This window comes from Ahaetulla prasina, chromosome 1 (genome assembly GCF_028640845.1).
Source record: "Ahaetulla prasina isolate Xishuangbanna chromosome 1, ASM2864084v1, whole genome shotgun sequence".
Taxonomy (NCBI): domain Eukaryota; kingdom Metazoa; phylum Chordata; class Lepidosauria; order Squamata; family Colubridae; genus Ahaetulla; species Ahaetulla prasina.
The window spans coordinates 84,966,759-84,979,680 of NC_080539.1; the positions used below are offsets into that span (position 1 = coordinate 84,966,759).

A 12,922-nucleotide genomic window follows, 5' to 3' on the forward strand; every position below is an offset into this window, starting at 1 on the left:
CCCTTCCAACTCTATTATTATTTATTATTTATTCATATTTTTATACCGCCCTTCTCCGAAGACTCAGGGCAGTGTACAGCAAATAAAACAACAAAAATCCAAAACAAATTAAAATACTATAACAAGTTTAAAAAACTAATTCGACCGCTGTATACTTAAAATATTAGCTAAAATTTTTCAAAAGCTAAAACCCTGTTAAAAACCCGCTAAAACCCCCCCATATTAAAATCAATCAGGCCAGCCCCTGATTGGTGAAAAAAGAAAGTCTTGAGCTCGCGTTTAAAGGTCCAGAGATCAGGGAGGAGACGGAGTCCCACCGGCAGCTCGTTCCATAGAGCCGGGCCCCCCACAGAGAACGCTCTTCCCCTGGGGGTCGCCGGCCGACATTGGCTAGCCGACGGCACCCTAAGAAGTTATTCTGTTATTCTGTTCTGTTCTATTTTTTAAGTGACTGTTTAAAATTACAATGGCACTGAAAAAAAGTGAGTTATGACCATTTTTCGCACTTGTGACCATTGTAAGATCCTTACGATCACGTGATTAAAATTCAAACACTTGGCAACTGACTCATATTTATAACAGTTGAAGTGTCCGAGGGTCATGGGATCAGCTTTTGTAACCTTCTGTCAAGCAAAGTCAATGTGGAAGGCAGATTAACTAAACAATCCTGTTACTAGTTTAACAACTAGTGATTCACTTAATAACTGGCAAGAAAAGTCATAAAATGGGACAAAATTCACTTGCATGTCTCACTTAACAACAGAAATTTTGGGCTCAATCGTGCTTATAAGTCAGGGACTACCTGCAGTGGTTATGTACTCCATGCTATTGAAGAGGCTGTAGTATAATAGCGGTACTACAATCTGTCTTTGGGTAACATAATCTCAGACTAAAAACAGTTCTTTCTTCAAGTATGATGCAGCAGAATTAGCAGTCTGTGTTTATTGATTAATACATTGACACTAGCAAAGGTGTAATAAACGTCACTATTTGCAACACGTAGCATGGATTCAATTGGAAAAGGTGCTTTAGCATGTCAAGGAACACACACATAGCACCAGTCTATAATTCCTTAAAACAGCTGCATACAATCCCAGGAAATTGTCCAAAGACATTTATTTATTTAATTAAATTTATTTATTTAATTAAATTTTTATACTGCCTTTCTCCCGACATTGTAGGCAGTCCTGTGTTTTTGTGTTCTGGAGCAACTTTAGGAGAGCAAAACAATCTGAAGCCCTTTTAGATTTAATGGATAAATTCTTACTGTGGATAAAATTCCTTTATACAGGACTTTGAAGAAACCAAAACTAAAATGTAGGTAAAAGACTAATGATCTAATGCAGTGGTAGTCAACCTGGTCCCTACCGCCCACTAGTGGGCGTTCCAGCTTTCATGGTGGGCGGTAGGGGTTTTGTCAGATACTAAAGCACTTTTCTTTTTCTTAATTTAATTGACTTTTTAAAACAATTTCATAGCATTATTTAAAAACATTTTCATTAGGTTTTCATAAAATTCCCTGTGACAATTTAAATTTCTGAAAATTTAAGTTTAGTTCACATTACGTAAATGAAACTAAATGGCGCTATAGTGCGACTGCAAACAAAAGAGCCTCATCCCAGAATAGCTTGCGAATCTCCCCCCACACCACCCAGCTGTAACAGACAAGCAGAGCTGGTAGCTGGTGCCCACCCCACAAACCCAATCCACGATGTGCGAGAGGCATGCGCAGATGACAATATATGGCGCATTACTGTGGAACCAGTGGGCGGTTAGAAAATTTTACTACTAACAGAGATACAAAAGTGGGCGGTAGGTATAAAAAGGTTGACTACCCCTGATCTAATGGATTATTAAATGCATATTATCTATTTAATTGCTCTAAGATCAGTAAACCAAAGGATCTCAATTCCAACATTTAAAAAATGAAAACAGGCATCCAAAGAGGAATGCTAAAGTGAAAGGAAAGCTGGTTCTCAAGAAGAAGTTATCACAATCATATTAAAATAAGTTTAATGAATGAAAAACCAAATTTTAAATACCTAATGTCATAGTCCTCTTGAAAGGCATCCTGTGAAACCTAGCATTTTAAGTCTATCAAATTATTACTACTGCAAAACTAAAAAGTAAATTATCAAATTAATCTATAAAATTAAATTTATCACCGATGATGGACAACTTACACTTTATAATTTACAATTTCATTAAAGACTATTTGGACAGTAAATTGTATAAAATAAACTAGTAATAACTAACATATGGGTAACTTGACACCTTTATAATTTCCTGAAGTTAAGCAGATGTTAGTATCATGTTTATTACAGATTATTTTATAAACCTCCATGTCATTTGTATAAACTTTTACAGTAACTTTTTCCTGATTATTGTAAGCAAGTTATTTGCTCTTTAAACATAGTTGGGAATTATGGCTGAAGGACTTATGACTGCATAAAAGTTTTAGCCAGTATTAATAGAGACAAATCCAATCAGGTTCAAGCGATTAGAGAAGGGTAAGTGCAAAGCTCATCCCCGTAGGAGAAATTACTGTAGTTTCTTAAGTCTCTGCCAACAGAAGTAACAACTTCACACCTTTCTCTATTCAAAACCATACTATGGCTTTGTAAGTGCCACTTAGATACTGAAACACTCTCTTTTAAGTTAATGGATGTGCTTACTAAATTAGGAATGAAACTTGTCTCGCCACCCGGAGTTTTCATTAATTGGAAAGTATAGTAGAAATTCTTTCCCATTGCATGACATTGAATAGTGACAGAAGTATTAATAACACACTGTGTTTTATTACAAATACTGCCTCTTTTGTAAGTGTAAATAACTGCTGAGGAATTAATATGCATATATTTTATTTTATTTTTTTATTTTTATTTGAATTTATATCCCGCCCTTCTCCGAAGACTCAGGGCGTAAGACTCAGGGCGGCTTACACTGTGTTAAGCAATAGTCTTCATCCATTTGTATATTATATACAAAGTCAACTTTTTATTGCCTCCAACAATCTGGGTCCTCATTTTACCTACCTTATAAAGGATGGAAGGCTGAGTCAACCTTGGGCCTGGTGGGACTTGAACTTGCAGTAATTGCAAGCAGCTGTGTTAATAACAGACAGACTTAGTCTGCTGAGCCACCAGAGGCCCCTATTTATTTACACACCACCTTTCATTTGGGAACTTAATATGATGCTTATGGTGCCGACTCTTCCTGTTTTTCCTAACAATCATGTGAGGTAACAACTTTCCGGTGAAAGGAATTCACAGCAATTATTGCAAGATATTCCATGAGTGCATTCAATTGACCCATTTTTTTCCCATTAAACCAATCCAGCGCTTCCAACAAAACAAATACACCTACTGAAACCAAAATGTATTTTTTAAATATATATATATATAAGACCATCCAATTCAGATGATTTTCAGCTATTTTTCAGGAAGAATAAAAATATAAAAGTATAAAAATTGAATAAAGAAAGAAAGAAAAAACACCACTATTTTGGAATGAAATTGCCAGCTGTTGATATCTATACCTATATGTGTATTGATATCATTCCAGTGGGTGCTCATTAAGTGAAATAATTTTCCAGAGTTCAGATTTTGCATTAATACCACTACATGCTTCCATGGGAATATATTCTGTTGAACTCACTGAGATGAGCTTCTTAGTAAACTGGCAAAAACAGGGCTATGTCTTTTCATAAAAAAACTCTTAACAAATATTCGAATAACACATTTTCATGTACCTGTTGTTTATTCTGAATAATTAAGAGAAAAGCTATTTTAGCTTTTGGGGAAATGTTAATGTCAAGAGAAAATTTCTAGAAAATTCAGATTATGTAGCACTTTATATATCAGAACAAATTATAGTTTGGACTGAAATGAAAAGCTCTAGGAAGACTTTAATCAGACCAGAACACTTTTCACTGCTTTTTAATTGAGAAAGCAGAATAAAAATGTGATCTTTTGTCAGCTTTATTTCATTACGATGTTTCAATTTTTTAACTTTGTATTAATAACTTGAGGTTGCCTGTTCCTTTTGCAACCACGTATTCTGAAGATCCCAACATACTTCAGATATTCTGTTTAATCTTCCAGTAGGGATAATGCATTGTTCATTATCTAGATTGGTTTGAACATTTCAAAATAAGTATATTCTTCCATATGTATTCAGCTCTTCCATTCTTAGAGCTCTATTAGCACAGCAAGAAAGGAAGCCATGGAATGGTAGCTGTACTTTTAAAACTGGACATAGGATGCTCTTCAACTGATTTAACTTATGACCTTCTCAGCTGTTGGATCAAATTCTAGAGGCATTTAGCCAAGACATAAAAAAGTAAAACGATGCAAATTGGTTTTGCAGTTATTCTGTACATGTTGAGCAGGCTGTAGGGACAATTCCGTGATATTTGTCAGATTGAAGAACTAAGTTGATTTACTTTAGTCCATCTGTTCTTTATGCATTAGCATGGCAAAGTGTTGTGGATTGTAAGCTACCAAAACCAAGCTAACATCAAGTAGAGAAGAGACATTTCCAGGAGAAGCATTTGCAGGACTACTTTTTAGCCTTCGTGTCGTTACTTAGATTGTAATAGAACTTCCATTACATGGTGAGCCCTTGAATTCAATTTGCTATATATTTAAGAATATAAGTGTATATTGTAAGAGGAAAAGTCAACATTTCTCACATTGCATGAACAATGGTATTCACTACAAAACAGTAGCACAAGTAAGAAGCTGGATTACTGTTTAGAAACATATTGTTTATAGAACTTTTTATAAACATACTGTTTATAGAATGTTTAATGTTTTCTTCAACTTTCTTTCATAACCTTGATTTGCCTTCAGTTTTTAATAATTGTGAATCAGACATGTTATTGGTTAGAATTGAAACTTTATTGCAAAACAATGCACAGTATAAAAAAGAAGCTGTCTTAACTAAAATTTAAATTTTCTCATGCCTGATCTCTAAAAACATGTAATTCATAATTTGCTTTCAGAACAAATTCAAAGTAAGGATTGTACTTTTAAAACTGGACATAGGATGCTCTTCAACTGATTTAACTTATGACCTTCTCAGCTGTTGGATCAAATTCTAGAGGCATTTAGCCAAGACATAAAAAAGTAAAACGATGCAAATTGGTTTTGCAGTTATTCTGTACATGTTGAGCAGGCTGTAGGGACAATTCTGTGATATTTGTCAGATTGAAGAACTAAGTTGATTTACTTTAGTCCATCTGTTCTTTATGCATTAGCATGGCAAAGTGTTGTGGATTGTAAGCTACCAAAACCAAGCTAACATCAAGTAGAGAAGAGACATTTCCAGGAGAAGCATTTGCAGGACTACTTTTTAGCCTTCGTGTCGTTACTTAGATTGTAATAGAACTTCATTACATGGTGAGCCCTTGAATTCAATTTGCTATATATTTAAGAATATAAGTGTATATTGTAAGAGGAAAAGTCAACATTTCTCACATTGCATGAACAATGGTATTCACTACAAAACAGTAGCACAAGTAAGAAGCTGGATTACTGTTTAGAAACATATTGTTTATAGAACTTTTTATAAACATACTGTTTATAGAATGTTTAATGTTTTCTTCAACTTTCTTTCATAACCTTGATTTGCCTTCAGTTTTTAATAATTGTGAATCAGACATGTTATTGGTTAGAATTGAAACTTTATTGCAAAACAATGCACAGTATAAAAAAGAAGCTGTCTTAACTAAAATTTAAATTTTCTCATGCCTGATCTCTAAAAACATGTAATTCATAATTTGCTTTCAGAACAAATTCAAAGTAAGGATTGTACTTTAAATGTCCAAGTTCATCTGACTGCATCAAATCGTTCACGTCAGGCAGATATTCGCTAAGTTGTACTCCTACAATAGAAATAGTTATTAGATTTATAGATGTTTGGGCAATATGGAACTTTATACTTAATTTCAGCATAATTAAACAGAAATAATTTTTCCCTCTAACATTATAGTTACTCTGCATGTTAAAGCTATATATCACATTTCTGCTGCCTTTAATTTGGCCAGCTGTACTGTATTAAATTCATGGCTGTAATATTATATTATATATCTTTATATATCAAATTCATGACTGTAATATTATATTATACACTTCGATGTATAACTAATATTTGCATGACAATGTTTAAGCAGGAAATTCAAATTATTAAAATATACCTTCTTTTATCAGCTTTTGTAGTATTTTCACAAATATACTATCTTTAGATGCTTCAATTGGATCATCTTTGCCTTCTGAATTGGACCAGCTATAATGTCAAAAGAACCAAAATAACCAAAACAAATATATTGTAAAGACGAATAACATGCATCGTGTTAATCTAAATTTTCACTGAGCTACTTTTTCCTACATTTATATTTCAAATTTTCATTTGCATCCTTTATCATTTTCCTCAAATTTCAGCAAGTATTACATTTCTGTTTTTCAATGTAGTATTAAAATATAAAAAGATTAAATTTCATAATTTAAGGAAAAAGTTACGGATAGATTTTTTTAACAGATTTGGAACTATGCAACTAGATTCTTCTACCAGAGGAAATGTATTAATCAGGAAAGAGTTTTCTTAGCCTTAGTGAAGCCTCCGCCAATTTGTACAGAAGGCTGGACCAGACTACAAAGTAGAGGGAAAGGCAAGGTGAAAAAATTCCTTACGCAATATAAAACCACATCCATATATTTCGTTAGAATTAATATCATGCATGAGTTGATGAAACATATGGATGGAAGATTTAGAACAGGGGTGCCTCTCTAATATAGAATTGGCATGAAAAAAGCAGTACGCTTTTTTTTCATCATTGTCAGTGATCTACAATTGAAATAGTCAGCTTTTTAATGACTATTAAAAATTATTTAATATGCCTATGTTGCTATTGTATACTATTGTGACTAGGAAGTTAGTCCATGCCCCAAGTGTACATTCTGTCACTGACAGTTTAACTGGTCCTATTGCCTAGACTTCCCGAGAAGGTAGATTTGCTGGATGCTAAAGGAAGAGAATGTTGAAATACGAATTCAGAATCAATTAAAGTCCTTAGCAAGAAAGAGGCCTCTATTTCAGTAATGTATTTTTAATGATTTTTTAAAAAAGTTTTTTCTTGTTAATCCATTTATTATAATGTTTAATGTGGCTGACTTTAATCTGCATTAAACCAGGGCAAACGGAAACACATTCTTCCATAATACCCTCCTTCATAGCTATTTACTTATCTTGAAAGTGAAATAGTGAACAGAATGAATGAGGAACAAAAAAAAAACACTACCTTGTTAGGAAGTCACTGTGTGTTTCCCACAAGCCTCGGGTACTACCCAACAATTCTATTGCCATATATAGTTATAGAGTAGAGTAGCATTAAAAAAATTTTGCACATCCCTATAGGGCAGGTAGTTTGAGGTATCCGATTCAGAAATGTCTTGATAATGAGGAGGACATCTGAATAAGGATAATTTTGTATAGCTATTTATTCTAACTGATCATCAACTGGGCAAACAGAAATGGTGGCATCCAATTGAGGATCAATACCTAACACATTTTGAGATTAAGTCTGGACATAATTATGAATTTATTCAAAATAAATTCTAATGAATGAAAGGATTCTTTAAATAACCTCCCCAAACTGTTCCTAAACTGCATCCAATTGAACTATGTCAATATATTTGTTTGGAATAGGTATTTTACCTATTCCTATTACCTAGAGATTCTGAGGGGAGTCACTGTTATTGTTTTTTATCCAGTCAAAAGCACAGTGCTGAGTCTTTTCATCATCTGTTCATCTAATCTTTCAAAATTTGGAAACTAAACATGAGTAGTTCAGAAAGGTGAGTTTCAAAAGAGGAGGGAAGCAGATTCTATTATCTGGAATGATGGACCTTCAAATAGAAAGGCAATTTCTATTTTTTAAGCAAATATTTAGCTGTATGGAATGTATGAAGATTGTTTAAAAGGAGTACAATGGTATAATGGTTAAGAGGTAACAGTTGAAAAGCTAGGTGTATCTTCACTGAAACTGATATACTTTTGGTAAATCCCCAGTTTGTAATGAGGTAATTCCAGCCTTTTCAATACTTTAATTAAGGATTACCAAACATATATCCTTGCATAGTCTTTCACTTGCCCAAGGAACACCTACTATTCTATCAACTTGCCCTTTCCATAAAGGAAATCTCTTCTTGACATTGGTGCCCTGATTTTGGAATGTTCTAAGTATTCAGTTTGATTTTAGAAATTGGAAGATATTGGAAGGCTACTCCAAACAAATATTAATTGAAATCAAAGATGCCCTCAAAAGTGGAAGGAGAGATGGAAAGCAGAGCCAATCCATGAATCCTTCTGGAAGACTTAACCTAATTTGTCTCTACCTTTTCAGGAACTGCTTGCATTCAACCTTTTGTATTATAGTTGTAAGAACTGGTGTTCAAATCTATCTGTTTTTCCATTGCCCCCATCCCTTGTCAAATCTTTTTAAAATAAAGACAAAAAATAGAGATTATGGTATTTCATTTGCTATTGATTTTATGGAAGCTGTTCTAGGAACTATTTGCTTAAGCATGGATAAAAATGTTGTAAATGAATACAGTACATTAAACAAATTAAACTGCTTTTACCTACCCATCTCTCAGGAGAGCTTTACAAAGTATTTTAAGTTTAAGATAATTTATGTCCACTTGCTCGGCCTTCATTAAAAAAAAGAAAAGAAATATTGCATTTGAAATTTCAGGAAATAAATTATACATTATAGTCGTATTTGGTTGAATATTTATGCTAGTGAAACAAGGTAACAAAATAATGATGTGTTTTAAAGAATATATTTCAGAAAATTGTAGGCTTAAGAAACTATGAAGCAATGTGAGAAAACTAAGGGATAAGCTACACAACAGCATTGTGAGTGTTATCAAAGGTAGGGGCAATGCTATTTTATAAATCTGAATGGCAAGTAGACAATGAATGGCAGGTTAGCCAGAGACTTGGAGCACAGATGTTTGTGCAACATGTAACTTACTTTCAGTATTCTACAGGAACCAGAATGGTAAAAAACAATTGGATTTTAAGAAAATACTTTTTTTCTCAGAGATGAACATACTTGATTAAATTCTTGGCTTTAGGTTGTGGGTGAAATACAATACTATCCAAATGTTCCCTTGCCATGCTTCAGACAGTTAATTCAGCAACAGCCATTTACAATGCATCCTTTCACATACAAGCAGGATACGGCATCCCGGCTCTCCATATGGCTCTACAGAACGTGTCTGTACAGTGCAATCTTTGATTACTTGAGCAATGTGTATGTATGCGTTTATCATGTGAGATTAAGCCTCTTTTTTGGTACATCAGTGAGAGAGCATGATGTGCTGGTTAAGTGTCAGATCAGGACACAACACACCCAGATTCTAGTCTACTCTTAGCTCTGGAAGCTCAACTGGTGATTTGATTTGGTCACTCTTGGGTCAATTCGATCTATCTCAAAGGAAGTTGTTGTAAAAAAAAATTCTGAGAGGACTAACCTGAACATGTGAAGAAAATGTGGAATATAAGTCTAACACATGAAAAAATAATGTCATCTTCCTGAGTTGGGCAGTGAAAAAGGGTTCCTTTTACATTATGTAAAGACTGCACTCTTTTTTCTCTCTCCATGAACAATGCATTACCTTTTTACCAGCATTTGTGAATAAAATATGCATATGTACTGAGGCAAATAAAGAAAATATGTTTAGAGCCACTATAGTCATCAATATACCTTTATTGAGATGGTAATAATCCTGTGAAGTAATCTACCCTCTGGAATAAGCCATATCCTAAACTGGTGCATTCAGTATCTTTTATGTTAACCTTTCTTAATCTTTTATTATCATTATTTTACAAAAATTTATTTTGCATTTTTAAAAATAACTTTGTAAATTATTTTGGAAATTTTGCAAAGAGGAACTGTCACAAATACTTTAAATAAATAAACGGCTGGAACAGAAATTCATAAAATTGTGGATAATACTAATACCACTAATAACAATACCTTCCCAAACTGGGTCCTCCATCCATTACTAAGAATGGATCTAACAATGATTATCTGCATTAAGTGGTACTTAGAAGAACACCTAGAGTTCTTTCTATTAACTGTCATAAAGAATTTGTATAATCGTATATACTCATTCACTGAAAATCAGTAACACACAACTGAAACTCTCATTAAATTTCATACCTGATCAATATATTCCAGCAGATCCAGTGCCTTCTTGAAGTCATACTCATTAGCTTTCCGGTTCTCATAACATATATATAGCTATTGTATAAAATAATGAACACAAAAATTAGAACTTGCTGCAGGATGAAGGGGTGCGGGTGGAGGGGAATCACCTTGTATTTTAACTATTTTTCACTGAAATGTGTCTCAATCCCACTGAGAATAAGGGAGTGGCATAAACGTTTATACTTTCCATGTTATAGCCATTGTGTGTAAGATTGATAAATGATAACTTATTCAATTCACGTGGATGCCTATTTCACCATGGTAAATCTGGCCACCTGGTTATGAGTCTTATAGCACATTAACATGACTCTCAGGTTCAATTAAATCATTAATTTTTTCATGAAAGTGAATGAAACAAGCACAGAAAAGCACAACTATCTATCTCAGAAACATTGCCAGTACAGGTAGTCTTCAACTTACAACAGTTCATTTATTGACCACTTGAAGTTACAACAAAACATTGAAAAAGTGATTTATGACTGTTTCTTTTCACACTTCTGAAAAAGTGATTTATGACTGTTTTTTTTCCACACTTACAAAAGTTGCAGCAATCCTATGGTCACATGATCAAAATTCAGACACTTTGCTACTGACTCATATTTATGACGGTTGCAGCGTCCTGGGGTCATGTGGTCAACTTTGGTGACCTCCTGACAAGCAAAGTCAATGGGGAAGCCAGATTCACTTAACAATCCTGTTATTACCTTAACAACTGCAATGATTCACTTAACAACTGCGGCAAGAAAGGTCAAAAAATGAGGCAGAATTCACTTAAGGAATGTCTCACTTGGCAACAAAAATTTTGGGCTCAGTTGTGGCTGTTAGGTCGAGGACTACCTGTACTTGAATCTTCAAATCATTATTTAAAGATACCGATAAAGTTGACAGTTTTCTTCTGTAGTAACCTGCAATTATAAAATTACTTTCAATTTTGGATAACTTGAAGATTATATATAATACTGTGGAAGTAATAGCGATACAGAACTATTTGTGATAAACCTGGAGAGTAATAAATTAAGATTTATCCACCCACAAGTGGTTTTATATTTTGAAACATGATGTCGACAGCACCAAGCTTTTGTGTGCAAGTGCACGTGATGGAGAAAGAAACATTCAAATGTTCATACACTCTTGGGCTATTACTCTACATACATTGATGGTTTTATGAACCTATGGGTCATTCTGAGTAATGAAAATTTGAGGTTTTCATATTTGAGAGATAGTGGAACCTTACTTAGCTGAGTTGCTTTGATACAACGCAAGCGGGTACAACTGCAAGAAAGTAAGTAACAACCTGGCATGGCTAATTTCCAAACAAGTGCACAATATTCAAGTCAATGATACTGTTTGTCATACACTGTACATAAGACACTGACACATTACTGTTCGGACTTTGAAGTCAGAATTTCAGAGCAAATTTCATACTAGCTTCAACACGAAATTCTTTTTCAGTGGATAATGTTGCTTTCTTTCAAAAAATGAAATTCCCTTTGGATAGATGCAAAAATCCCATTAATTAAAAATAGTAAATGTTGCTGTTGGTCTGCAACAATTATTTGTTGTCCTAGGTTCCCTGTTAATGTTGTCCTGGGTTCCCGCAGGAACGGGTCTCAGCCCTCGCTGAGACAATTTAGTGGGTCCTCGCAAGGACGAAAGAAGCCAAATAAAAGACACCACACCAGGAGTTCTTCAAAATGAGATAGCACGAAGAAAGGGGTTGTAAAAGGAATGTTGTAAAAAGATCCCCCTTAGATCGCAACAGTCTCTTTTATTATGCAGTTTTAGCAGGGAGGGGTAACTACAGCAATGAGGGAATTTAGCATATAGAAACTTAACATCACCAATCAGCAAGCGTTTAGAGTATACGTATTAGCAAAATACCACGTGTTTTTCAGGAAATCATGCGTTTTACCTGAATAGAAACTCAACTCAGGAATGTAAAACTAACTCAGGCAAAGGTAGGGGCCCAAATCAGGGAGAGCAAAACTATGCATCTAACTCAGAGAATGTTAGGCGGAATAGAAACCTAATTCAGGGAAAGACTATTAATCATGTCTGTCATGTAGCACTGAAAAAAGTCAAGTCAAGTTCTCCCGGCTGTGAGGCCTAAGAAAACCTGAACCAATGATATATCCATATGTCCTCTGTTTTTATTTTTTAAGATGGGTAATTGATATATCCATAAGTAAAAGTAAATACCTCAATGAGCTGTGGGGCACTTAAAACTGGCATTTCGTTGAGAGTCATCTTTTTCTCTGCCAACAACTGTTCAGGAAGGGTTTCTTGATGCAGTAAAAAACATTCTTGTTCAATGATTTCTTGCATACATGGAAGAAAAAAGAATCATTACCGATGATAAAGGCAATAGAACCATTTCAATGAGGACCAGAAATAAAGGGATTCTGTGTATAAGCATGGCATACTTTTAAAGTTTAGCTTAAAAAGTACCTTCAATTTTCTCATTAAGCATCACATCTGATATATTGGAAGCTAGCACAGATAGTTTACTTAATCCAAGAAGAGTTTTCTTCTTCGCAAAGTACCTTGTTTCTGTATTTGCTAAATTGTGGAGTGTTCTGTAAGCCTAAGAATGACCAACATAGTTCCAATTAGATAAAGTTATGAAAAAGTAAAGTTATAGAA

General features: G+C 34.1%; 1 protein-coding gene across 4 annotated transcripts in view; it reads right to left on the bottom strand.

The window, feature by feature from the left end:
• Positions 1–5,183: 5,183 nt before the first annotated feature.
• Positions 5,184–12,922, bottom strand: part of NUP133 (nucleoporin 133) — a 32,772-nt gene continuing 25,033 nt past the window's right edge. For 2 of the 4 annotated variants that reach the window (XM_058166695.1, XM_058166704.1), the window contains exons 21-26: positions 12,728–12,863; positions 12,479–12,597; positions 10,232–10,312; positions 8,647–8,711; positions 6,200–6,288; positions 5,184–5,887 (exon numbers count right to left, since the gene is read on the bottom strand). In XM_058166695.1, coding sequence (XP_058022678.1) covers positions 5,748–5,887; positions 6,200–6,288; positions 8,647–8,711; positions 10,232–10,312; positions 12,479–12,597; positions 12,728–12,863 — 630 coding nt within the window. In that variant the 3' untranslated portion in view covers positions 5,184–5,747. The remainder of the gene's footprint in view (positions 5,888–6,199; positions 6,289–8,646; positions 8,712–10,231; positions 10,313–12,478; positions 12,598–12,727; positions 12,864–12,922) is intronic. The other 2 variants (XM_058166717.1, XR_009153184.1) reach the window with 2 other exon arrangements.